The 27,930-nt window shown below is 48.2% G+C and overlaps 1 protein-coding gene across 1 annotated transcript in view; it reads right to left on the bottom strand.

The window, feature by feature from the left end:
• The window catches only part of CSMD2 (CUB and Sushi multiple domains 2), a 646,642-nt gene that overhangs the window by 286,344 nt on the left and 332,368 nt on the right, over nt 1–27,930 (bottom strand). Inside the window, 3 exon segments of the mRNA XM_021095859.1 lie at nt 1,159–1,271; nt 5,228–5,331; nt 21,661–21,782. Coding sequence (XP_020951518.1) covers nt 1,159–1,271; nt 5,228–5,331; nt 21,661–21,782 — 339 coding nt within the window.

Here is a 27,930-nt window from a genome sequence, read left to right on the forward strand (position 1 = left end):
ATTGGGTCTCTGCATCGGGGGGATGCCTTCTCTCCCCTGCCATGGCCTCCTGTCTCTCTAGCAGCCACCTCGTCATTTTAAAGACTTAAAGCTCACTTTTTTTCCTTACTTTTAGGGCTGCACATGTGGCACATGGACGGTCCCAGGCTAGGGGTTGAGTTGGAGTTGCAGCCACAAGCCTACACCACAGCCACAGCGACATGGGATCCGAGCTGTATCTGCAACCTACACCACAGCACATGGCAACACCGGATCCTTCACCCACTGAGCGAGGCCAGGGATGGAATCTGCACCCTCATGGACATGATGTCAGGTGCTTAACCTGCTGAGCCACAGTGGGAACTCTCTCCCTTTCTTGATAAAGTCTGTCTCCATGCCCCAGAAAGGATGGCTTCCCCTTCTCTGTGCTCGCACTGGCTCTGTTGGCTGCAATCATCTTGCTTTAATGACAGCTCATGTGTTTCCTCCTCTGACTGCAAAAGTCCAGGCCCCTTGAAGCAAGTCTCATGCATCTGTTCCCCTAGTGCCAGCCCAGGCTGGGATACCTACCAGGGCCTCGACAAATGCTTGGGGATGGCCTCTGCCCCCCTTTCCGTGGGGGTCTGCACGAGCAGTCATAGACCAACAGGGGCTTTGGCAGTGCACGGAGGGGTCATAGTGACCGTCTCTCCCGGGCCCCAGCATTTGCTGTTCCCTCAATGTCTGTCCCCACCAAGACCTGAAGGTCACCCTTGTGCGCATTCTCCTCAGGTCACCAATGGTGCGTGTCTGTCCCCAGCTCTGTGCACATAGTCACTCATCACTCTGACACTCAAAGAGTAGCCTGAGAATCTACCATCTCCAGTCTAAAGATCTGAAAAAACAACCAAGGCTCAGAAAGCTTATGGGGCCTTTCAAAGGTCACACAAGCCAGGTATCAACTGGGGATGGAACTGATGCGTGTGCCTGGGGCTGCAGGCCAGCCTTCTAAGTGATTTATCCCAGATAATCCTTAAAACAGCCCAGGAGACCCACTGGAGAAGGAGGCTGGGGCTTAGAGAAGTGGAATCACGTGCCTAAGGAGAGGAAGCTAGTGCCGGGCAACGCCAGGACTCGGACCCAGGGCTTGCTGACACCAGACCCCAGTGTCTGACTCATTGGCTCCCCAAGAGCAGTTACCTTCGTAAGAAGCCTTGAAGCCCAGGGAGCTGCCGCTGCCATCGGTCTGGAAGAGGAGCCACATTTGATGGTTGGTGCTGACGATGAGATCCGGGACCGAGTTACCTGTCAGGCTGTCGGGAGAGAGAGATTTAGAGGCGTGCACCCCATCATGGCACCCCAAGAGAATGACTGTGTGAGTGACCCCATCTAAAGGACTATCTTGGAGCCAGGCTCACTTGGGCAAATTCTGGGCCCCCAGTGTTTCTGCACTTAGCCCAGCAGCTCATGCACATGAGTTGGGAGACTCAGCGTCACCCCCCTTTGGCCACAGGCAGAGCTTGCAACTCAGCCACAACTCCCCAGCCCAGAGTCCTGGGCTCAGAGGAGAGATCTGTGTCCGCACTTGCTCAGGACAGCTGGAGCCAGAGCTAATCAGGGGGGTGGCTGCACTCCTGCAACCTCTGTCTCTGTGTGAACTCTATGGCAGAAAAGACACAGACAGAGGGAGTTCCTGTTGTGGTGCAGCGGGGACGAATCCGACGAGTATCCATGAAGATTTGGGGTTGATCCCTGACCTCGCTCAGTGGGCTGGGGATCTGACGTTGCTGTGAGCTGTGGTATAGGTCGCAAACACGGCTCTCAGATCCTGCATTGCTATGGCTGTGGCATAGGCCGGCAGTCGTAGCTCTGATTCAACCCCTAGCCTGGGAATCTCCATATGCTGCCAGTGTGGCCCTAAAAAGGAAAAAAAAAAAAAAAAAAAAAAAAGACAGACAGAAATCTACTTCCCCAGTTGGGACCCAGCCATGTACGTATGTATGTAAGTATGTACTTAGGGCTGCACCCATGGCATATGGAAGTTCCCAAGCTAGGGGCTGAATCAGAGCTGTAGCTGCCGGCCTAGACCACAGCCACAGCAATTCGGGATCCAAGCCATGTCTGTGACCTACACTGCAGCTCAAGGCAACACCAGATTGTTAACCCACTAAAGGGGGCCAGGGACTGAACCCGCATCCTCATGGATACTAGTTAGGTTTGTTACTGCTGAACCACAATGGGAACTCCCCAGTTATGCCTTTTAATGAGGTGTCTCCTTCCATTCCAGTAGGAGACACGAGGCTGAAAACACAGCAGCCACCCCAGGCCACATTCTTTCTGAAGAAGAGCATTTAAGCATGGAGAGGATTCTGATTCAACTCACATTTACCAGGTACCTACCCAGGTCAGACAATTTCCCTCCCATGATCTCATTATCCCCAGCGCAAAGCGGGCAGTGGCTTTCTCAAGGTCAGCCTGCTGGACAGAGGCAGAGTCAGAGTCTACCACGTAGGCTGGGGTTTCCAGAAGAAACCTGGCCTCCTTTTCCTGCTGAGACCAGACACACTGCCAGCACAGATGGGGTGTGGAGGGTTTTGGAGGGGGTGACTGGAATAATGGTCCCTAATTTCTGCTCCACAGCTTAAGGGGGGCTGTGGAGTGGGCTGCAGAGATATGATGAGTATGACATGAGTGTCATGGGGGTGGAGCTGGGCTAGACCACCGGGGACACCCCAGCCTGGCCTGTGTGACCTCCTTGGGCTGGGGGCCGTGACTTCTATAAGGAGTAAGGATTGACTTCTTGGTGAGCAAGAGAGACAACTGAGCCTCTGTTCTTCTCCCTGTGATCCAAAGATGACAACAAAGGCACCCAACCATTTTGCATGTGTTTCCTTGAAGTTTTGAAATTGACACTGGCCTAAAGAGATTTGAGAGGAGGGAGAGGTGGGAGAGCCCCCTGGCTGCTACAGAACTTGTAGGGATCTCATCTCAAACAGAACTGGTCCAGAGACCTGGATCTGCCATTCATTTGCTGTGGGATCTTGCGCAAGTAGTTGAGCCTCTCTGAGCCTTTTCACTCTATATAAATGTGGGGGTTGACTGGTGCGGTCCCCTAGTGTTTTCAGCTCTGCTCTTCTAGGGTTCTATGACAAAGCACACTGGGGACAAGGGAGGAGACAGAGTGGGATCCTAGCTTCTTGGGCACATCAAGCTCACGTACCACACAGGTCAGCCCACCAGGGCATGTGAGCGATGGGGCTGCACCAAAAGAAGGGGACGGGGTTGGTCATGATGGGTCATTTATGTGTCAACCTCATTGGGCCACAAAGTGCACATCTGTGTGGTCAAACATTATTCTGGGTGTTTCTGTGAGGGAAGTTTTGGATGAGATGAACATTTAATTTGGACGACCGAGTCAAACAGACTGCCCTCTGCCGTGAAGGTGGGCCTCGTCCAATCAGTGGAAGAACCGAAGGGCACAAAAGGTGGACTCCCTCCCAAGTAAAAGGGAATTCTTTCCGCCTGCCTGTCTTCCAGCTAGGGCACTGGTTTTTTTCCCACCTTGAACCTGAACGGAAACATCAGCTGGTCCTGGGTCTTGAGCCTGCTGGTCTTTGCTCTGGAATTACATCTTCAGTGGTCCTGGGTCCCCAGCTTGCAGACTCACCCTGCGGATCTGTGGACTTGCTGCTCTCCACTACCATGCAAGCCAATTCCTTACGATAAATCCCTTCTTTATATATATATATATATATAGATATATATATATATCTATCTATATATATATATATATCTCCTATTGGTTCTCTTTCTTTGGAGAACCCTGGCTGATACAGTGGAGAGTAGGCAGTTGGGAAGGTGCCCTTCGGGCTGACATTCCACTCCTTTCTCCTGAGAGATCCCAAGTCCCAGCCGTGTCACTTGATGTGCTGGGTAATGTCATTCAACTGCCCTAATAGGATCTTTTCCAGGAGAAATTATAGAAAGCACCCAGGACAGAACAGCTTCTGGATAAGCCAGCTGTTACTGAATGGATATTTCTTTCCTTTTTCTTTTTAGGATCCTACCTGTGGCATATGGAAGTTCCCAGGCTAGGGGTTGAATGAGAGCTGCAGCTGCTGGCCTACACCACAGCCACAGCAATGCCAGATCCAAGCCACATCTGTGACCTACAGAGCAGCTTGAGGCAACAACGGATCCTTAACCCATGGAGCGAGGCCAGGGATGGAACCCACATCCTCATGGATACTAGTCAGGTTCTTAAGCCATTGAACCACAATGGGAACTCCCTGAGTTGCCATTTCTCATTCAGCATTAAAACCAGATCACTTGAGCCTGGGTGGGAAGGGGTAGGGCATGGGACAGGCCTTGACTGACATCAAAAGACATGACCTCAGGAGCTGGTTCTGCCACCCCTCATCTTTGCAGCCTTTGGGGCTCAGTTTCTCCACCTGTTGAACAGGGCTAATAGCACCTTCCTCCCAGAGCTCTGTGGGAATGAAATGAGATCACTGATGTGAAAGTTCCCATCACAGGGCCTCAGTACGCAGTAGGTCTCTTCCTTCTTGGCAGGGGAGGTGGATACGGTCAGGTCTGTCTCTCTGATGCTGGGCAGGAGCGTTCTTCTGCTTTCGTGCCAGCCTAATCACGGTGGGCAAAGGAGGAGCCACATGCCCCCTAAGAGGTGATCCCCAGTGTAATGGAAGCCAGGACAGCCTGACCTGGTCATTTGCCTGGACCAGACCACATCAAACCAGCCTCTCTGGGCTCAGAAGACATGGTCACTATACCCACATGCTCCCAATTCCCTGAAACCCTCCATGTTCCAGATAGTTCAGAGCATGCAGGGAAATGAGCAAAACACTTTCATTGTCTCTGTTAGAAGGCAGACCACCAAATGCACATGGCCATGAGGAAACACTCCCGGGGGCAGAAGCAGGGTCTGCATTGACCCAGACAGCCCAGGGCCCTGCTCCAGGCGCAGGTGCCAAACCTCTGTTTCCCCTGCTCCCTCCCAAGAGACTGTTCCTTCTATGCACTTGCCCTGGGAATGTGGCCCAGAGCTCCATTTTCCTCGGCTGGAGTGGAGAGAGATGGAAGGACTGTTGCTGAAACCAGTAGTGCTATAGGACACCTGTCCTTGTCACAGGCTGGTGGCAGGGAGTGGGGTCAGGGGGGACCAGGTGGGACTTGGCCAGCCACTCCCACCGCCCTCAGCCAAGGTGTGCAGGCTCCTCCCCCTTCCCACCACCAGTTCCACTTCACTCACATGTAGAGAACAGTCTTCTGGTCCCCATCCTGCCCTCCGTCCCCGACCGTGAGGGTGTCGTAGCCTCTCTCCAGGTCAAACTCCTCAAAGGCCAGCTTGATCACCTAGAGAGGGAGCCCGGATTAAGGAGCAGGCAGGAGCTGCCAGGAGGGACCACCACAGCCGTGAGGATAACGAGAAGTTGCCTCATTAGGTCCCAGTGCCCAGAGCACCCAAGACACCACCCCACAGGCCCTCGATCCACACCAGCTTTCTGAGTGTGAACTTTTTTCTCTCTGGGCCATAGAGTCTCTGGGGTCCCCTGATGTTTTCCAAAGATGATCACGGCACATCTGGCCAATTCTGGGGGCTGTCATGGCAACATCAGGCACATCTGGCCAACTGTGAGATGATTAGACTCTTCCTTCATGCCTGAATGCATAGAAATCCCCACGGAATTGGTGGCAAATTTTCAGGCCACATGTGGAATCTCAGCTATCTGGTCCCGGGGGACCTGCAGAAGTTTCTCTCAGCCTCTCCTCTGCCTGCTTTTCTCCATCCACTGGTTTATTTTTTGATTAAATGAATGTTCCGGGAAAGAGATTTCGACAAGATGCTTCTCTCTTAACTTTGGTCCTGCCTTCCACAGATACGAAGCACTCACCACATGCCACCCGAGGAGGTGGGCATTTCAACAGGGAGCACGACATGGGCCCTGCCCTCGGTGAACAGGGAGACGGAAAAGTAAACTGATAACTGCAATGCCAGGTGACAGATGCTACAGTGAGGGCTTGCAGATCTCAGAGCCTTGTCGGGGGGCGGGAGTCGGGGAGCAGTGTGGGCGGGGGCTGTTCACGATGGGGGTTGTGGTCTGAGAATTTGGAAGGTTATGGAAGACAGCCAAGTCAAAGGGGGATGCTGGGACAGGAGGGGTCAGGTACACAAGGGCTGAGCTGGGGCAGAGATGGAACGTTTTAGAACAAATAGTCAGCATCTTGTCAATGTACGTCCACAAACAGCACAGCTGGCAGCCGCCTTGCTCTGGGGGACAATGTGGATGGGCCCTCAGTGCAAGGAGATGACTCAAAAAGGCTTGGAATTTGAGATGTTTGCCTGGAGCTAAGTCCAAAGGGTTTCGTGGTCTCCCCTGCCCCAAACGGCTGGGGTTCATCCTGGCGGGGGGGGGACAGAAGGGTCTTGCACAGTGGCTGGCAGGGACACCTAAGTGCCGGAGAATGTAGGTATGGGTGCTCAGGTGGAAAATGCAGAAGGGAGGCTGGGGGAGGTGAGGACAGCTCGAGGCTTCTATGGCAGTTAAGTGAGCGATGCAGCGGGGCAGGAGGGGTGGAAGAGAGACAAGGCCTGACATCTTTAGGGCCGTGTGATTGGATGGATATGGAGGGATCTGGGATGACTTGCGGGTTTCGGGTTTGGGCAACTGGGTGCTGGGTGACAGTGCTAGTCACGGAGACAGGACACACAGAGGCCCCTCTCCTAACATCTAGTCTCCGTCTCTTGTCTGCTTCAGTCAAGGCAATGGAGATGCTCAGTCCCCCAGTAGGGAGGCTGGAGGTGCTTCTTTGTTTTCTATTCTATAACCCAGGGACTAGAGAATTCCCGTGGATCATCCTTCCTAGCTGTGCAGGCTTTCCCTGTCCAAATCAAACAGCCCCTCGGAGGGAAGCTCCCCCAGGGGGTCTTCAGGTACCTCAGCAGGAAACCTGTGCAGCCCTTGGGCACGAGCCCAGTACAGTGTGTGCAGGCTCCCCACCTCCAGCACACTCACGGGGACGAGGGGGTCCCCCTGGCTGGGAGGAGGCTGGAGGAGGCTTCCTGGAGGAGATGAAGCCCAGGCTGATTTGCGAGATGGAGTGGAGCTCAATAAATGGAGAAGGAAGGGGAAGCCGGTCCTGCCTTCCAAAAGATGTTGCCATTTCCTGCGCCCCGGCTCCCCTGGCCATGTCTCCACATCTTTGAGCTCTTGGTCAAGTGCTCCCTGACTGCCCTTCCTCCTTGCTCTGTGTCAGGACTTACCTGTGACTGACCTGGCAACTGGTCTTCCACCATACCATGAGCCCCCTGGAGGGCAGGGGCCAGGTCTCATGGCCTCTGACCTGCCAGCATCCACTGGTGTGCCAGGGGCTCAGACAATGTTGAATAGGAGAAAGCTTTCTAAACTTTTCCTGACTCTCCAGTGTGGATGGATTGCCAGGCTCTTGGACCCCTCACAGGAGGTGCCATCTAGAACAAAGGTGGGCAGACTGCTCCCTTAAAGGGCCAGGGAGTAGATATTTGCCCCTGTGCATTCCATCTGATGTCCGTCGCAGAGACCCAGCTTTGCTGTCACAGGATGAACGGAGCCATGGCTGCGTACACCCAAGTAGCATGTACAGCCCTAACCCACGTACAAACATGTGCATACGAATGAGTGTGCTTGTGTTCCAATAAAAGTTTGCAAAAACAAGCAATGAACTGGATTTGGCTCGAGGTGGTAGTTTGCCGACCCCGGGTCTAGGAGAGTCTTTGAGACACTTAATCACGGTTTTTGAACATCTCTTGAGAGATTTCGTCACTGTAAGAGCTGACACTCATAATGTACTTGACTCTGTTCTGAGCCCTTTATACTCAACTCACGTAAGACTCACAACAACAGCCGCTATGAATACCTCCATTTTACACATGGGAAAGCCCAGGCACAGAGATGTTAGGCCACTCGCCTGAGATCACACAGCTAAGTGGTAGAACAGGGACTCATCAGGCAGCCAGGGGCCAGGCTCTTTGCCATGCTCGCTGCACTCCAGCGAGGTCTCAGGTCCCCAGATAGGGACCATGACTTATCCTCCCAACCCCTTCCTCAGCTCTTTTTTCTGGACTCACAGGGACCCAGCTCAGTCAACACTTGGTCATAAAATACTGCAAGGCCAGTCATGCCTTCTGCAGGTGGAGGGGCCTGGCTTCTGCAGGGAGTCAGGGTCCTGGCTGTACATTCTTGCCATTGTCACCAGCCAGCTTGCCAAGCCACCACCAAAACAGGGAGCATGTGATTAGTAGGTCTATAATGGGAACACATTGCTTTGAAGGCCAGAACCCAGAGCCATGAAGTGATTTACATCACCGATTAGAGCAGCCACTGATGTGAGCTGCATTTTAGAGCGTCTGACCTTAACAGAGGAGCTAATTACACCAAGTAGCTGGACAACACGCACCCCGTTGAAGCTTTGGGATGGGCCGCAGTGCACGATGTACTGGTGCTTTCATTCCCCCCACCCCCCCTTCTCTTTGGCCCTTGTTTAAAGACAGGATCCTATAATGATTCATTAAGTAACATGCAGATCCAACAAGCTGGAAAGTGTTTTTCTGGGACAGGAGAGTGGCAGTGCATGAAATAGGCATGATCAAAGAGGCACGTGTGCACACAGCTCAGACACCCAATTTGCACCCATTAGGTAAATGAATGAACGGACCCTTCACTAGGATATAATTACCGAGCACCTGCCCCATGCCGAGCACCGAGCTAGCTGCTTCCCATAAGTTATCTCACTCGCCTGACAACTGAGAAGAGAATCTAAATGCCGAGGGCACCGCGCAGATGGTGAGTTCCGGAGGGTGGCAAAGGAGAGAGAGATGAAAGGCGGTCGGATGGGGGAGGAGGTGGGTGTGCTGGGCCCTGCAGGATGGAGAAGGGTGTGGGCTCCATCTGGGAGATGCTCTGAGCGGAGGACAGGGGAATGAGGAGCAGGGAGGGCAGCCGAAGTGGGGGAGGGGAGGGAGGTGTAGCCAGCCTGGCTGAGTCTGCACTTGGCTTTGCCTGGCAGGTCAGAGTGGGCTCGAGGCTGAAGTTGAGAGGACGCTATAGCTTGGCATGGAGGAAGGGTTGGAGGTAGAAAGACCTGCTGGGAGGCGGGTACAGGGTCCAGGGGTGGGAGGAGGCTTAGGGGAGCCTGGGTCTGTGTTCATTGTGGGGAGGGAGTGCGGCTGGGGGAGGGAGTCTTGGAGACCACAGCTAACTGCACACAGCTACCTTTCCCGAGAACCGGGGGGGACGGGAGAGGGACCATGGAGGGTGCCCGCCCTGGTCCTGGAGGACATACCTTGCTTCCTGATCACTGTCCAGCACCAGCCAAAGGACAGGGATCCCAGTGGTGCCAGCTTGTGCCCAAGGCCTTGGTGGGGCTGCAAAGGATTTGAGAGCCCACAGGCTTATTTTGGGAAGCTGGAGCCCCGAGACACCTCCACTGAGACTGTCCAATGCTCGCATTTCGATCACGGCCACCTGGCTGGGCTCTGGCCTCTGCTGCCCATCCTTCCTTCTGTGCCTGGCAACCTCTCAGAGCAGAGGCTGCACAGCTGTGGCCCTTGGGCCACATCTGGCCTGTGGCCTGTTTTGGTTTGGCCCCTTGAGTTAAGAGGTGTGTTTACATTTTTAAAGGCTTAAAAAATAAATAAATAAACCACTATGAAGAAGGACATGCAACAGAAACCTCACATGGCTCTCAAAGCCTAAAATAGTTATTATCTGGCTCTTTACCAAAACCATTTGCTGACCACTAGCCTAGGGCAATGGTTTTCAAACTGGGTTCCTAGGCACCCCAGGGTTCCATAAAGGTACTGCAAGGCACAAAGAAAAGTGGGGAAAGAACCAGAGGGGCCAGGGCTTGCTCTAGCCAAAGCAGCTCCTTTAGATCTGGTTCATGTTTTGGGATTCTGTGACAGATAACAGCGAGTGGTTCACTCAATGTCCCTCCCACTCTTGACCCATTCTTTTTTTTTTTTTTTTTTTTTTATGGCCACACCCTTAGCATATGGAAGTTCCCAGGCTAGGGATTGAATTGGAGATGCAGCTGCCAGCCTACACCACGGCTACAGCAACACGCCAGATCCGAGCTGCCTCTGCGACCTACACGGCAGCTTGTGGCAATGCTGAATCCTTAACTCATGGAGAGAGGCCCGGGATCAAACCTCACCGACACTATGTTGGGTTCCTAGCCCACTGAGCCACAATGGGAACTCCTGTTTACCCATTCTTTTTTTTTTTTTCTTTTTTTTTTTGTCTTTTTGCTATTTCTTTGGGCCGCTCCCGCGGCATATGGAGATTCCCAGGCTAGGGGTCTAATCAGAGCTGTAGCCACTGGCCTACGCCAGAGCCACAGCAATGCGGGATCCGAGCCGCGTCTGCAACCTACACCACAGCTCACGGCAACGCCGAATCGTTAACCCACTGAGCAAGGGCAGGGACGGAACCCGCAACCTCATGGTTCCTAGTCAGATTCGTTAACAACTGCGCCACGACGGGAACTCCTACCCATTCTTAATAGCTTTGTTTGAAGAGCATAATGTAGCTGGCTAACCTGAGAACTAAGGATAGTGAAGTGACAGGATTCTAAGCATGAGACACAAGCTGAGAAGTCCTCAGGGCATTTTCCCCACCTTTCTCCTTGTTTTTCTGGACTACAGATGTGAGGACAGAGATGAAGCAGCCTTCTTGTGATCATGAGGACAAGAGCCACATGCAAGGAATGGCGGAGGGGAAAATAGGAGATGCTGGAGGACACTGAGAGCACTGCCAGACCAGCCCGGGAGTCTTCCCTCTGCACCTTTGGGATGGGAGGGAAATAATTTGTTTTGGTTCAGCTTCTGCTGAGCCGTTTTCTGCAACTGACGGCCAATCGAGACCGAATGACGATGGGTTCTGAAGAAAGCCTTCATCACCGCGGAAGAGTTTACCAACTCTTGACCCTCAGGATAAAGCTCAGCTTCTCGGCAGGGAAATGCTACGTTTACATGGCCTGCCTCTGCCCCTTCCCAGCGGGTCAGCTCCCCATTGCTGGGCTCTAGGCCTGTTTCTCTATTCCCCCTCAGGGTACATCTCTGGGCTCCTGAGGGCTGACCCTGGCCTCCCCTCTCGCCTCTGTTGCCTAATGCTGCTGTCAGACCATTAGCTCCCTGAAAGGAAGGGCCCTCCCTTTCCCCAAGCACAGCCTGCATGGTGACTCCAGCCTGGATCTTGCCGAGGGCCCAGGGCAGGGCTGAACCCCACGGGCTCTTGCGATGGGGAGGAGGGGAGGCCCATGGAGGGGCTGGTACGACCCCTCAGGAGTTCAAGCAGAGAGGCCTCCAAGTGCCTCTGAGGAAGGCTTTTGAGGAGGCTGGTTAAGACGGCTGAGGGGCAGAGGTGGAGAACTTTGTCAGAGATTCCGGAACTTAGGTCACCACCTCAGATTTAATTTTGGTGGCTCTGAGAGTAGTAAGTCTTTTCATCCATTCATTTGCTCAGGGATTGGTGGATTCATTTATTTATTCCACAGTGAATATGCTCTTGACACGTTCTGGGCTTTGGAGAAGCAACAGAAGCAAGGACCATCATGGCCACTGCCCTGAGGCCTCACAGTCTAGAAGAAGAGATACAGGAGTTCAGAGGAGACGCAGCCCAGTGTGTTAGTGCTGAAATCAGGGGAGCACGGGAGGGGGCAAATGAGAGGGACATAAAGTCCCGGCTAGAGTGGGGACTGGGCCTTATCTTTGCAAATAGAGGAGGGCATGCGGGCACGGGCCCAGCCAGCTCTAAGGAAGAGGCGCGCCAAGATACGCTGTGACATGAAGACAATTGTGAAAGGAAAGGGATCGGGGTGAGGACTTGGAGGGGCCAGCGAGGGTCCCTCTAGGGTGGTCCAGTCATGAGGACTGGGCTGTGGGGGCACTGAGGGAAAACCTCTCTGATCACCAGCCAGCATCTTGCCTAGGGCCCAGTACAGACAGCTCGAGAGTCAATGTTTGCTGAATGAATAAGTGAGTGAACACATGGGCCACGTATGGGTTCCTGACATTTGCACGAGAGAGTGATCGCTGCCTGGAGAGTCATTTCTCAGTTCTTCGGGTCTACGAAGGGAAGAGTGACACTGATACTCCCCAAGGAGTGAATAATCAAGCCGCTGTTATCTTTGGCTTTGAAGTTCTTGAGATGCACTTTCTTTCTCTCCCTTCCAGGCCCTTCCTTCTCCCTTGCCTCCTCCCCCTACTCCCTCCCGTCTGTCTCTCTCCTTCTCTCTGGCCTGCCTTTTATTTCTTTTCTAGCAAAGGAGGATTAACAGTCCAGATCAAACCCAGCAAGGCTCACCTGCAAATTGAATCATGTGTCTTGAGTTTCTAACCGAGAAGCTGGGAAAGGCTGATGTGTGCAGGGAGGGGACATGGATGCAGGACTGGGTTTCAGGCCTGACCATGGAAATTTCATCAGTCACATCTTTGCCGATGCTGAGCAGAAAGGCTCTAACAGGAGGAGGCTCTGGGGCCCCCTGCGGGCGGGGCCCCACCCAAGGAGCCTCGTGATGCAGGCAGGTATCCTCCATCAGGTAGGAAGGCAGTCAAACAGCTGCTGGGCTCCTCCGCTGGGTACTGTGCTAAGGGCAGGAGAAATAAACCAGAGGGTGTCCCTGCTTTCAGGATGCTGATGAGCTATGGGGGCAAGAACTTCTCAAGACCATGCAAGGTCATCAACAGGAGCTGAGGAACAGAGGCGGGACCAAGACCTGGGGGAATTAGGAATTAGTGCTCTCAAAAGGGGATGGGAATTTGCTGGGAGGAGAAGGGAAGGGGCACATGGATAGGATGCCCTGGAAGAAGGTCTTAAAGGGCCAGGGCCATCAATGTGCCAGAAGTTCAGGGTGGTTGAGGCCGGGGCTGCCTGAGGGGGCTGGGGCAGGTGGGCCCTGCGTGCTTTGCTGGGAGGGAAGAGGGTTGTTATTTATGACACAAGCTAGGCTGGTCTGAACCACTAGGGTGCTTTTTAAAAATATACCTTCCAGGAGTTCCTTTCGTGGCTCAGTGGTTAATGAATCCGACTAGGAACCATGAGGTCGCGGGTTCGATCCCTGGCCTCACTCAGTGGGTTAAGGATCCGGCGTTGCCGTGAGCTGTGGTGTGGGTTGCAGACACGGCTCAGATCCCGCGTTGCTGTGGCTCTGGCGTAGGTCGGTGGCTACAGCTCTGATTAGACCCCTAGCCTGGGAACCTCCATATGCTGTGGGAGCGGCTCTAGAAAAAGCCAAAAAGCCTATACACACACACACACACACACACATACACACACACACACACATATCTTCTAAGTTCCCACCCCAGAGCCACTGAATCTGATCTTTGAGGAAAAATCTTCAGAATTTCTGTCTTTACAGTCCCTCCAGGTATTTCTGATGATTAACCAAATTTGAGGAATGTTATTGTCAGCAGAATGACTATAAAAACTAAGCTAGCCCAAGTGGCCAAGGCAGGGCTCGTGTATCTCAAGGCTGCCCAATCTAAGGGAGCATGGGTGCTGTGTACTGAGTCGGCCAGTGCCACTGGCTCTGAGCCTTCTTTTCTCTTTTCTCTGGATGGACTACGGTGGCTTTAATTGTTTTATTCTCACTGTTTTATTCTTACTGAGGAGAGACACACCTGACACCTGCCTCCCCAAAAGAACTCAGTTCTAGTTCCCACAGTGAAGAGCTGCATAGGCTCTGGGTGCTCGGTCAAGGCTGGTACCTTGACATTGGGTCTCAGCCATTCCCACGCCAGATCATCTTTTGGACCTTCCTATTGCTCTTGGGGGCCCTCGTCCCTGGAACATTCCCAGCTCCCTCTCAAGCTCAAGCAGGAAAGGTCCTGCAAGGGGGATGAAATTCCAGGGAGAGTCCTCGTGCCCACACATGCACAGGTCCCTGGGATGCATAATCATCCATGATTATATGAAGACCCAGGGACATAGGTCCTAGTCTCCACCCCTGCAGGCAAAACTCTCAGCGCCTTCTCCCGACAGCGCGGTCCTCCATCTGTTCCATGTGGAAGGAACCCCCGCATTCTCAGCCCATTTGGCCTCTCACTCTCTCATCACCCTCTTCCCCAAGTCTTCGCTCTCTTCCTGTGTGCTTGCTTCACCCTCAGCCTGGGAACATACTCAAAATCCCAATAGCCTAAACAAACACCCCCAAGGTAGCCCAAAGCTCTCTGTTCACAAGAGCCCACCCCTGTATCCTTTTTCCTTTTCTCACTTCATCATGAAGTTGTCAAAAGGGCTGTCTACATGTCTGGCCTCTAGAGCTCCCCCCTCATCCATTCACTCCCCCCCCACTGTTGTTTCTAACCCCCAAGCTCCACTGAAAGGTCTTCTTCCAAAGCCCAAAGCCACAGTCTCTTTCCAGTCCTTCTCCAACAGGACCCTGTTCATCACGGCCATCGTCAGGTGGATCCTGGCAGGAAACTCTTCCTGATTTGCAGCCTCGTTGACTGTTCTTTCTGTTTCCCTCACTGGATCTCCTTCATCTTTAAGGATGGAGTCCCCAGATCCCTCCCGAATCTTCTCACTCTCTGCTCTTTCCACTCCTTATGCTTCTGTTCCCAATCGTGTGCCGATGAACTAACACAAATCTCTCTCGAATCCAAATTGATCCAGTTTTTAATCAGTGTATCCCAGTATCATTGGATGAAACACAGGCACGTCAAAGGTGCCACGTGTCCTTTCTGACTGCCGCCAAGCATGTTCCTCCTTTCGCAAACCTTTTAAAGCCTCCCATTGGTTCCAGTGAGAAGGCACCGAGTCATCATCCAGCTGGGCAATGAATGTGTACTGAGTGCCTACTGCATGCTGGGAACTCTGTTGGTCACTTGGGACACAACGCTGACTGAGACCTTTCTTTCTTCCTCCATCCTTACATCCAATCAGCCACCAAGTCCCATCACATTCCTTAAATTCCCTTAAATCTGTCTCCCCCACCATGTTTCCAAAGCCTTGGTCAATGACCCCGTTTTTTGAACTTAGGTAACTGTTTCAGATTCCTCACTAGTCTGACTCCCTCCAGTATTCCTAATATCTCTACTGCTGCCAGAGGAATCTTTAAAAATTCAGACCTTCCTGCTACTGCTCCAGTTCAGGAGAAAGGGTGGACCTCATCCTTCTCAAGGCTGATCCTGGTGCTGTTAGCCCCCATACCTCCCATCTACTCTGAGACTTTGTTTCATCCAGCAGGACAGCACAGCTACTTAAGTTCATGGGCAAAGACTGGGTTTAAATCCCAGTGCTGCCACTTACAGGTTTTGTGCTATGACTAAGCTTCCTAACCTTGAACCTTGCTGTGATTTAGTTTCTTCTTCCATCAAATGGATCTTTTAAAACCTAATTAATTGTGCTGTGAAGAGAATGAGACAGAGTCATTTCTACAGAAGGCTTTAGCTCAGCGCTTGGCACATGATGGGCATTCAACAAGAGACAACTACGACTGTTATTACCAACAGCCTAGCCCTTCTACCCTAAAAAGTCTATTTCAGGATAAAACCAAAGCCTCTTTACCAAGCCTGTGGGTTCACTATGATCTGGATCTTGCTGACTTCCCCAGCCTCACTTTGGCATAGGCATGTTGAGTGATTTTCAATTCTATTTTAAACCTCAGTGCCTTTGCATGTGTGTCCACTCTGAGATATTCACTTCTAAGCCTACTCATCCTTAAGACTTGGTTCAAACGTCACCTCCTCTGGGAAACATTCCCTGACCTGGCAGTTAGCAGCTCCTTTCTAGATTTTCTCATCATACTCTAGACACACCTCCGCAAGCACTTATGCAAACTCCAGCTCTATATTTACACGCATGTCTTCTCTCCTGTGTGTATGTTCCTCAAGGGCAGAGATCACACCAATGGTCGAAGAACAAATAAATGCTCATCTTATAAAACAGTGTGAACTTGGAGATTTCTGCTGAAGGAGATGCCCCAAAGGTGACTGAAAGCAGGCTTTGGATGCACGTGTATCTCTCTGTGGGCCAGTGAACAGGGGTAGGAACACACTAAGCATTTTCCCTGCTGTTTGCAGGAAGGCAGTTCTGATTCCATGGTCTTAGACTTTAAGTTTCTATACTTACGCCCTCCTTCCTGCACTGTATGCTCCCTGGCTCTTCTCCTACATGGTGTCAGTAAGGAAATCCCTTCAGCCTCTCTGGGCTCCCTTGGAACTCCTTGAAGCCTAAGAACCAATGAAGATGCTGAGAACACTCTTCTACACAACTTGACTCGGAAGGAGTGCCCTTCCGAGGGGCTGGCTTCAGAACCCTGAGCTGGTGTGCCCTCCTTCAGGGCATGCAGAGTAGTGACCAATGTGAGGCCCCTGACCTCCACATACCAGCCAAGACTAGGACTTCTGTGGGTATATCAAACTGTTTCTCAGAAAATTTTCAGGCCTTACCTACACTTTCTCCTGTACCTCACCTTCAGGTTCAAAAGAATACAGAGGTAAGTATCTTTAACAACGCCCCAGACAGAGCCCTCCAGTCGACAACTTAATAACTCCATGGTAGAAGGTCCTTCGTCTAGGTTAGCCTCCATCTCCATCCCTGTGTGGCTGCAGCATCCTTCTCCATTGGCTAGGTTCATCATCACATGGTTTGATAAAATAGGAATCTTTCTTTGTAAAATGACTTGCAGAGGAAATCCGTTTCCAGTGTTCTAAGGACTGTGGTCCTAGGTATTCAATATATTTTTTTTTCTTTTTAGGGCTGTACCTGCAGCATATGGAAGTTTCCAGGCTAGGGGTCAAATCAGAGCTGCAGCTGCCAGCCTACACCACAGCCACAGCAATGCCAGATCCAAGCCACATCTGTGACCTACACCTCAGCCTGTGGCAATGCCAGATCCTTAATCCACTGAGTGAGGCCAGGGATGGAACCCACATCCTCATGGGTACTAGTCAGAGTCTTAACCCACTAAGCCACAATGGGAATTCTGGTCCTAGGCATTCTTGAGAAAATTTTAAAATGTTGATTAAAATTTAAAAAGAAAAAAAAAAGCTTTTTGTAAGTTAGTAAGTATTATGAACTCTGTGGGTTAAAGGATCTGACATGGCTGTGAGCTGCAGTGTAGGTTGCAGACAGGGCCTGGATCCAGCATTGCTATGGCTGTGGCATAGGCCAGCAGCTACAGCTCTGATTCAGCCCCTAGCCCGGGAACTTTCATATGCTGCAGGTGTGTCCCTAAAAAGAAAAAGAAAAAAATGGGTGAAGTAGAGCTTTGGTTTTCAGGGCCTTGAAGAGAAGAGGGAGTAGGAGAAAAGGTCAGGGCCCATCAGGGTTGAGGCCTCTAGTATGACAGCCCTGAACAAAGCGGAGCTAGTTAAAGCTGTACTCTTAGTGTGAGTAGGAACCAGCAATAAGGCTACCTTCCTTCTCCTGGGGCACTGCTACTCTCTGGGTGGATCAGGAGGCTGACTGTTTATCTCAGACCCTGACACGGAGTGAACAGCAAGCAGAAAACTTCCCCTGAGATTCCATCACAATAAGTCTGCCTTCACATGGGTTTGCAGCCTTTAGATTACTTGGGTGGTTTGAAAGCTTCATACTGAAAATTTAGTCTGAACTGAGTAGAAGCAAATATATCACCTTCTCCTCAAGTCTGAAAGAATTTCCACAAATGTATGATTCTAACCACATCGTCAAAAATTACAAAACAAAGAAAGAGGTTCTGGGGGCCAGAGGTGAGAAACAACAGGCAACAGAGTGAGACTTGCAAAGATTTCACATACTGGGATTAACAGACACAGAATATTAAAAAATATGTTTAATATATTTAAGTAAAGAAAGATTTAAACATATGTGTAAGGAGCAAGAGAGTATAAAATAAAATCAAAAAGCATGTCAAAAAGGAACAAGTAGGGCTACATAAACTGAAAATGATATTTGAAATTAAAATATATCGTCAGTGAATGAATTCAACAGCCATTGAATTCAGTTAGACATAACTGAATTGGAATTATTGAATAGAATGAAAGAGAGAAAATGATAGAAGTTAAGAAACAAAGAAGATAGAATGAGAAATATTAATGTGCCTTGTCAGACTTCCAGAAGCAAGAAAAGAGAGAGAATAACGGAGAGACAACAGTTAAACAATAAAGGCTAAAAATTTTCCCAAACTGATGAAAGATGAAGTCCACAGATTCAAGAAACTTAACAAAATAAAGTAAGATAAATACTACAAGTAGGCATATGATAGTGAAACTTGTAGGGCACTAAAAACGAGGAAAAGACCATAATGGCAGCCAGAGGAATGTCATACAAAGGAATGACAATAAACTTGCAGCAACAATGAAAGCTAGAAGACACTGGAATAATATTTCCATGTGCAAAAACCATTTAATTATCAACCAAGAATCAATTATCTCATGCATGCCAATGTTCTTTCAAAAACAAGGAGGGAAGAGACATTTTAACACAAAGCAAGAATTAAGAAAGTTTGTCATCAACAAGAAAATAAATTCTAAAGCATGTACTTTGGACAGAAAGAAATTCATTTCATAGAGAAGGACTGATGTGCAAGAAGGAAAAGTGAACAAAGTAGCAGTAAATGTGTGAGTAAATCAAAATCGACATTGGTTTTATTAAACAATAATAAGAATGTCTTCTGAGCAAATGCAGGGCAACATGAAAATATACACACACCATAGAGTGTGAATTGGGAGGGAGTAATTAAAGTCATAGTGTTTTAAGACTTCTGACTTTTTAGGAGGAATATAAAATTATTATTTACACTAGACTTTATTAAGTATGCATATCCATATTTCGTAGGTAACCATACAAGAATAGAAATGGTTGTATCATTGAAATGGCCTAACTTTTCTAGTTAAAAGATAGATTGTCAGGGTAGATTTTTAAAAATCCAGTTAAACAGAGGTCATATATAAAGCATAAGAAAGAAGAAAGGTTTGAAGCAAGAGAATAGAAAAGATTTACCAGACAAAAACTAAAAGAAAGCTAACATAATAGGTCAAAAACATTACTATAGATGAAGACAGTCATTACATAATTATTTTTGAAAAAGTTCAACTCACCAGAAAGATGCATAATTCTCAACTTGCATGCTTTAATAACAAAGTCTCAAAATATACAAAGCAAAAAACTGATAGAACTTCAAGGAATAATAGATAAGCCCACCGTCTCAGTGGGAGGTTTTAATATGCCTCCCAATCAAGAAGACAAAATCAATGAAGATATAAAAGATATAAGCACAATTAACAAGCTTGATGTAATGTATATGTTATAATTTAAAAACTGGAAAATATACAGTTTATTTTTTCAAGCACACACGGAATATATATGAAAAATGACCATTTCTGGTTCGAAAAGCAATTCTCAACAAATTTCAAGTGATTCAACTACAGACAATTTTCTCTGACCACAAGCTTTAGAATTGGTAAAAAAAAAAAAAAAAAAAAAAAAAAATCAGCTGGAAAAATCCTTCATTTAGAAATTAAGAAATATTTCTAAATAACTTATGGTCAAAAGATGAAAGGTAATGGAATTGGAAAATATTCAGAAGTAAACCATAGTAAAATACTAAACAAGAAAACCTGTGGGAATGTAGCCAAATAATTTTGAGGGAAATTTAAAGCCTTAGATGCTTAAATAAGATGGAAAAGTCATTAAGGATTAAAATTAAGATGCTAACAAAAGAATAGTAGAAAAAACCTAAATATAATAGAAGAAAAATACAGATAGTAGACATTGATGAAATAGAAAATAAAAATATTAAAAGAAGTATTAAAAAAGACAAACTCAATCTTTGAAAAAAATAACAAAATGTGAACTGTCTGGCAATACTGATTAAAAAATACAAAATGAGAAATTAAAAAGGGATTAAAGATATAATAAGAGATAATATGCATATTTGTATAACCAATAAATTTGAAAATTTAATAAAATGGACTCAAGAATAAAGATACTCTAAATAGTTCTTTAGTCATTAAAAGTATTGTATACAGTTTAAAACTCTTCCAATAAAGGAACACCAGGCCCAGAGAGTTTTCTGAAAAGTTCCACCAAATTTTTAAGGCAAAAGTTATTTCAATCTTCCACTAATAATGCTATAGGATAGAAAGAGAGAAAACAATCATTGTATGAGGCAAGCAATATCTTGACACAGAAATTTGGCGTGTGTGTGTGTGTGTGTGTGTGTGTGTATACACAAAACAGATGAAATCACTAGATGAAATATTAGCAAATCAAATATAGGCATGTTTAAAAATAATAATACTAAATGACCAGGTTGGGTTTAATCCTAGGAATGCGAGATTGGATTAACATTATAGAAATCAACCAGTGGAATTCACCACAGAGGAGAATAAAGGAGAAAATCATATGATTCTATCAATAGATATAGAAAGGTGCTTAATAAAATTCAAAATCCATTCACTATAAAGGACAGAAAGAAATTAATTCCATAGAGAAGGACTAGGGTTAGAAAAGAACTATAATTTTTAAAAAAGACTTCAGCAAGCATAATACTGAATGGTGAAAAAGTAAAACATTCTGTTTAACACCAAACATTGGCAAAAGTGCCCACCATAATCACAATGATTTAACATTATACTGGAGGTTCTAGTGAGAACACTGGGGCAAGAAAAAGGTTGAAGAAAACGTATAGGAATCGAAAAGGAAGAAACAAAACCATCATTCTTTAGAGATGATGACTGCCTTATGTAGAAAACCCCAAAGAATTCGCAGATAAATTATTACAGCAGAGTTGCTATACACAAAAATTAAGCTTAAAAATTAATTGCATGTCTAACCACCATGCAAGAACAGGAGGAAAATGCAATTTTAAAAGACATGATTTATAAAAGCAACAGCAAATATCGGATATCTAGTAATAAACACATTAAGAAATATACAAGATTTGTAGTGGGAAAAAAATTACTCAAGTTTATTGACAGCCATTAAAGAAGCCCTAAGTAAATAAAGATATACCATATTCATGGACTGGGAGACTCAGTATCACAAAGATATCAGTTCTTCTCCAATTTATCTGTGGTTTTGATATTAAAGATTCCAACAGATGATTGTGTGGACTTGGCAAGATATTTGTAAAATTTATAAGAGAACAAAGGGCATGTTATAGGAAAAAAAACTACTGAATGAGAAATAAAGATGTCAAAAGATGTATGTTGCCATCTAAAATAATACACAACACAGATAAATCTTAAGGACATAATTTTGAGTGACTATATACAACATGATTACATTTATAGGAAGTTCAGATGCTGGCAAACTAAATGTTGAATTTTTAGGGGCTACCTACTTATGTGCTAACTGTAAAGAAAAGCAGAGGACTAATAAAGCATACATTTGAGGTAATGGAGACTTGAGGGATGGGAATGGAAAGAGGTTAGTGAGGAACACACATCACTAAAATAACTATGGTGCTTTTTTTTTTCCTTTTACTTGAGCTGGAAGATAACTATTCAGATGTTTGCTGTATTAATGTTCTTTACCTCTTATATTTTACAAATATGCTTTTTATCTATTTAATTTTTAATAAAAAATTTTTAATAATTGTCTTCAGAGTCTCCACCACCACCACGTTCTGGGTTTGAAATCCCTGGTAGAACAACTGTCCCCCATCCAATGCTGTCCATAGGACACTCCCCATCCTCCCCAAGAGCCTTACCTTGGCGGGGTTGAGTGCTGTGATGATCCACACACAGTGTGCATTGTTGTCGTATTGAATGGGGAAATTGGGGGAGGTGATGATGCCCGAGGGGCCTCGAAGGTGGGCATCACACATGCGGGCTGCAGAGAGGAGATGGAAGACAAGCACTTTAGTTTAGACACGGTCCAGTTCCCATCCCTGCCTCCCACTCCCAGCCCCATAGTTCTCGGTAGGCTCAAAGGAAGTCACAGCTCCTGGAGCACTGGGGTAGCAGTAAGCCCCACAGGCCCTAACCCATGGCTCTCTAGGCAGTGATGGACTTCCATGGTCAGGGTAAGCAAGCCCACCTACCCTGACTCCACCATGATCCCGCACCTCATCTCTACCAAGGTGCGGGGCAGCACTACTCATGTTGACCTAAAGCTAGGTGGTCCCAGCTATGGGCCTGCTAAGCTGCCCACCTGCTGCTCTGCTGACCTTTCCAAGTCCCCCCATTTGCTCTTGAGCCTTCTGAGGTAGAATCTCAGGGTGTCCTTATCAAGGCTGGCCTACCAGGTACTGGAACATCTGTGCCCAAGGACCCAGCCGAGATCCCTGGCTCAACCCGGTGCCAGGCACTCAGAGTAATTTCAGGGCCAACCAAGTACTTCCCACCCCTTCCCCAGGCTCAGCACACGCCTGAAACAGGCTTTTGACTGGAAGCAGAAAAATTCAAGGTGAATTAGAAGAAGTGCTCTCCTCAAGTAGATATAAAGTGTTATCAATCACAGCTTAATCTAATTAAGCTCTTTAAAATAGCTTCTAAACTAATTAGATTAAGTAGTGATTGATAACGGTTAGGGTACTACATTGTACCTAGGTGTTTGCCTTCTTTAAAAACGTGTTCTTTAGTTCCAGCCACTTCATTCTTTAATGCGAGTGTTCAGCTATTTTAATAAAGAGTTCCATGAGCCTGTTCTGTTGCTGCCCACATGGCCATTTATCCTAATTGTAGGCAAAGTGCCTAATAGTAAAGAAACGGTGAGCCAACTCAACCAGCCTAAGTATATAAAATGAAAGTGGTGTCAAATCTGGTTTCCTCTGACGGGGCAAATATCCTAGCATCCTCTCTGCATGTGGACAGGGCCGTGATAAACCTTTCCCAGGAAACCCTTCCGAGGAGGGTCTGGGAAGCTGGCTCCTGGGCTCCAGGACATAATTAATCTCTTCTCATTTCACGTGCTCGTTCCTGCACCCATTCATTCTCACACTTATTGAGTGCCTATTACAGGCCAGGCAGAGTGTGGGGAGAGAAAAATGTCTAAGACACAGTCCCTCTTCCCTGGAGCGGCACCAGCAAGCAGAGGGAACTGATGTGAAAAACAGTTATAACGAAGCAGAGTGAGTGTTGTCAGGGGGTTATTTGCAAAAGACCCCTGGGTCAGAATTGTTCCTTTTGTTCCGTAAGCTCCTCACCTTCAGTGAGGAAGTTCCTTCTGGTGGCTCGCTCCTGTCCTGCACCTGCAGCTCAAATGCTGAACCAAGTCTGAACGAAGCCCTAGGGGAACCCTGTCCATCATTCTCCTGTGCATCTGATTGCTGCTGGAATTCTGTGCTGAGAAACACATTCACAGACTGTACTTGCTACAACCCAGCCTGAAGGCAGCATGGCACAGGGAGGGGAGAGCAGGCTGTGGGGTTTACCAGCTGGAGATTCTGGGTTTTATTTATTTATTTATTTATTTATTTATTTATTTTTTGCTTTTTAGGGCTGCACCCGCAGCATAAAAAGGTTCCCAGGCTAGAGGTCGAATCAGAGCTATGGCCACCGGCCTACACCACAGCCACAGCAACGCCAGATCGGATCCTCGTCTGTGACCCACACCACAGCTCATGGCAACGATGCATCCCTGGCCCACTGAGCAAGGCCAGGGATCGAACCTGCACCCTCATGGATGCTAGTCAGATTTGTTTCCGCTGAGCCACAATGGGAACTCTGACATTCTGGGTTTTAAATCCAATTGCTGGTTGTTGAAGTCGGGGTCAAATTAGAAAACTGCTCTGATTCTGCTGCTTCTCCTGGAAAATGGGACTAGTGATTCCGGTCCCCTGAGGCCTGTCAAGGATGAGGTTCTATAGGATAGCAGATGTCAAGGCTCACTCAGGACCTGGGGCATCATCAATAATCAACAAAGGGGAGCTGGGACTATTGGACTCCCAAGGGGGATTCCTTTCATCTCATTCTCCCCAAGATTTCTCAGGGTCGGGGATCTTTATTCTACCTTTCCTGAAGTTTCTTTATAGGATTTTTTTCCCCCGTGACCACACAAGTCAAGTGACATTACTAAACATATTAGAATAAGAAACTCAAAACCCAAACCATGATCCCACAGTCCACCTTTGCAAAGAGGACCCATGGATTCAGCCCTTCAGGGAATCCTTTCTAATCTCTCCCAGACACCTCACACCTCTCCTGGAGTCGGGTTCTACTGCCAAAAGCCCTCAGCTTCACACTCAATCTATCCTGCGCTTGCTTCCAAAAATTAGATGACATTTGCTGTTTGCTGAAACATGCTGAAGGTAATTAGAGAGAGCAGGTCAAAAAGGCATTTACCACTTTAAGGGTTTAGAGGGGTTTAATTAAAATATTACAATCTGCAGCTAGTTAGCATGGAGCATCTAAAAATAGGTTCAGCGTGGAGCATCAGCTACGTTTTCCCTCTGCTGTCTGGGTAAGGTCGGAGGGTCTGTGGAAAGACAGACTCCTCCCCCACCCCCACGCCCCTGGGGGGCAGCTGGCCCCTGGGATCTCACCAACAGATGGTTAGCTCCTCGCTGCGACCCACACAGGATGGTCGAAAGGTAGCTGCTGAGACAGTGACTGAATACATGAATAAACGCATGCTGATGTTTCTCGGTTTGCCTTTTCCCATCAAATGCTCTGCTAGCTAACTTTGGAGTCTTTTCCAGGTCCTTCCATGCCCAAGCTCCCTAGCCACTTCCATTCTTCTTCTGGAGTTCACTACAGGGACAGCATTCCAAGGGACTTTATTTTTTTTTATTATTAAAAAAAATTTTTTTTTCAGTCTTACGTTATTACCTACTTGAGTTTGCATTTGTAGAGGGTCTTTTTTTTCTTTTCTTTTTTTTTCTTTTTGTCTTTTTAGGGCCACGCCCGTGGCATATGGCAGTTCTCAGGCTAGGGGTCCAATTGGAGTTGCAGATGCTGGCCTGCACCACAGCCACAGCAACTTGGGATCCAACTGCATGTGCGACCTATAGCACAGCTCACAGCAATGCCGGATCCTTCACCCACTGAGTGAGGCCAGGGATGAAACCCGCATCCTCATGGAGCCTAGTGAGGTTCATTACTGCTGAGCCACAAAGGGGACTTTAGAGAGATGCCATTTGGACCCATAGCCACCTAAAAGGGAACTGCACCAGATGCAAATGCCTCTGGTCTTCTATCTTCTCTCCACATCGTACTCCATCCTGCTCCATGCTGCGTTCCCTGGCTTCTCCTACTGCTGACCTTCCTCCTCATCCTTTCCACAGTCCTCTGGAACTACCTCCCAAACACCACAGTCCTCTGGAACCACCTCCCGAACACCAAGTCCAAGGCAAACTGACTTGTAGCTGCACCATCTTTCAGAATCTCCTGCTCCAGCTCCCGCCGTGATGGAACGCCCCTCTCCCCGTCCTGGGCCCACTGCTTCCTCCGGCAGCACTCAGCTGTGAACAGCTTTGTTCTGCCCTCCGGTATTGCATTCCAGAAGCAACTGCTGGAGGAAGCCTTCTTTGACCTCATCTGTATCTCACTCCACTGACCAACGGTTTCTCTCCACCCATCAGCTCCCTGTCTTCTCTTCCATCCTTAGGCAACTTAGATCTCATGGTCCACCGTTACGATCACCTGGCAAATCCACCTAAGACCCTTGCTCCTTTTCCCTTGAAACAGTTTGCTGGAAGACACCAAATGTGGACGAACCCCTCTAGCTCCATTCTCTAGCCCTGCCCCCATATGGCCAAGCTTTGCTGGTGAAAAACCACTTGAGAAGGAGGATTGGGGTCACTATAGACACATGATCACCCACCTCACAAAGTCCTGGATATTGTCCAGCAACTCGGCCATTTAGCTCGGTTAAGTTCACTCTCCTCCTCTGCCCAGAGACCCTTTTGTGCATCCTACACGTCCCTCAGGCCTCTTCCCCTGTCCCTCCCCTTACTCTCAGATGACGACCTTGCTTCAGTCTCTGTGGGTGAAACAGAGGACATCTGGCAGGTGCACCCTCTCTCTCATCCCCCATGTCTGCAATTCTGTCTGCTTAGGTGCTCTTTCCTTCCCGTTCATTTAGAGGTCTGCCCCTCCTCCTGAGATTAGGTGCCCCTGCCCAAGGCCACACCTAGGGGCTGCTGTTCTGGGACCCAGGAGAGTCCATCTGTGAGATCTTAAACTCCATCACCCCATTCCTTCCTCTCCTGCCTGGGCATCCGGCAGAGTGACTTTGGTCTTGAGGCACCTGCGGTCCTAAATCATAGGTCCCTCCAAACCCCTGGCTTCCTCATTTCTCCCCATCTATTCATCCCTTCCTGACCCTCCGCCTCTCACCAGCTAGTCTGGACCTCCAGACCCTCACCAGCAGCTCCCTCAATACTCTCACATTTGCTTTTGATTAATTCTACCATCTATTCCTAACCCTTGGTGCCAGGGGGCAGTCAGGAGAACTGTGGTACCATTGCAGATTTGTCGTTTGCCATTGTAATGGTAGCTTTGGTCCAAACCAGTCCTTTCTGTTGTATCTGCTCTGTCTGCTCAATGATTCCTTATGGGGAAATTTCACTACTTGGTTGAGCCACTTGATCCCACGGGCTGCTTTCTGGTCTTTGCTGTACTTGACCTCTCGAAAGTTGCTGATTCTACTGACCCTTCTCTCTTCATGAAATTCACATTCATTGGCTTCCATAATACCCCTGGCCTCTTTTCCTATCTCTCTGATCCTTCTCATCTATTAACTCCATAAAAGCAGTTGTTTAAATCTGGGCAAAGAATATATTGCACTTTGCACCGTTCCTGCAAATTTTCTGTGAGGTCACAATTATATCAAAATAAATGTTACCAAAATGTGGGGGAAAGAGGTGGACCTATTTAGTTCCATCCAGGATATTGACCCCAATTTGATGTCCAGGTGCAATTTCGAAGTAGGAGTAGGATAGAGCCTTTGGAGTCAGGGTTTGAATCTCAGGTCAACCGTTAGCTTTGCGCCCCTGGGCAAGCTGGCAGACCATTCCAAGCTTGAGCTAGACATAACATATGGATACTACTACTTTCCTTGTAAAAACAAAATTATGAAAGTGCTTTCTGTTACAGATGGTTTAACAGGTGGGAGCTTTATCACTAGTACAGTGGATATGTAAGGGACTCGGGGAGCAGGGTGCATGTGTTCTAGTGTACCCGGTATGTCACCCTAGGGAGAATGACTACAGAGGAGAGGAGAGGAAGGTGGGGGTAGCCAGTGGGAGGGAAGGGGGAAGGGGTGGTGAAGGAGAGGGGCATGGGAGGGGGCGGGAGAGAGGAGAGGAGAAGGATGAAGACAAACTTCTGAACATTTATGTTTAAGCCCAGGACGCTGATCTAGCAAAGGCCACTGAGAAAGAAGACAGCCATCTCTAATCTTCATGGCATTAATCCAGCTCGTCGGTGCAATGCCTCCTGCATTTCTCTCCTGTCTTAGGAGAATGAGGAAGAGGGTTCAGAGCATTCCGGTAACTTGCCCTGCACCATATGGAATGTTAATAGCAAAGTGGGAACTGGAACTTAGGTCTCTGAGTCCTGAGTCTGGTGTTCTGTTTACCAAAAAAGCTTTTATCCTAGGGGAAAAAAATAACGTCTGGTTTTCTGCTGATTACCTACTCTGTGAAACACCGTAACTGTATTTCATCTGGGGCTGGTACTCTGTCCCTATCCTCTGTCTACACCAGTGTGTGGTCAGAAGAAACCAGATCCCCTGGTTGTCAGCTTGGTCCTTTTAACTCCATCAGTGGTTTACAAACTGTGTTCCTTAGAACCTCAGGGCTTCCTTGGAAGTGACTTAGGGGCTGCTGGGAGTGGTGAGGAGGAGCAACTCCAAATCCTTGCCCCCACTTCATTAAGAGAAGCTCCACTGCATTTGTTTTATTTATGGAGCTTCTGCAAAAGCTTATTTTAATATATTGGGCTCCCTGTGTGAAATAAGCTCGACCAGCTCTATATCACACCATGTGCTTGAATCTGTATGCGTGGAGTTCGTATAACAGTAGAACAATGTTTCA

This window comes from Sus scrofa, chromosome 6 (genome assembly GCF_000003025.6).
Source record: "Sus scrofa isolate TJ Tabasco breed Duroc chromosome 6, Sscrofa11.1, whole genome shotgun sequence".
NCBI lineage: Eukaryota > Metazoa > Chordata > Mammalia > Artiodactyla > Suidae > Sus > Sus scrofa.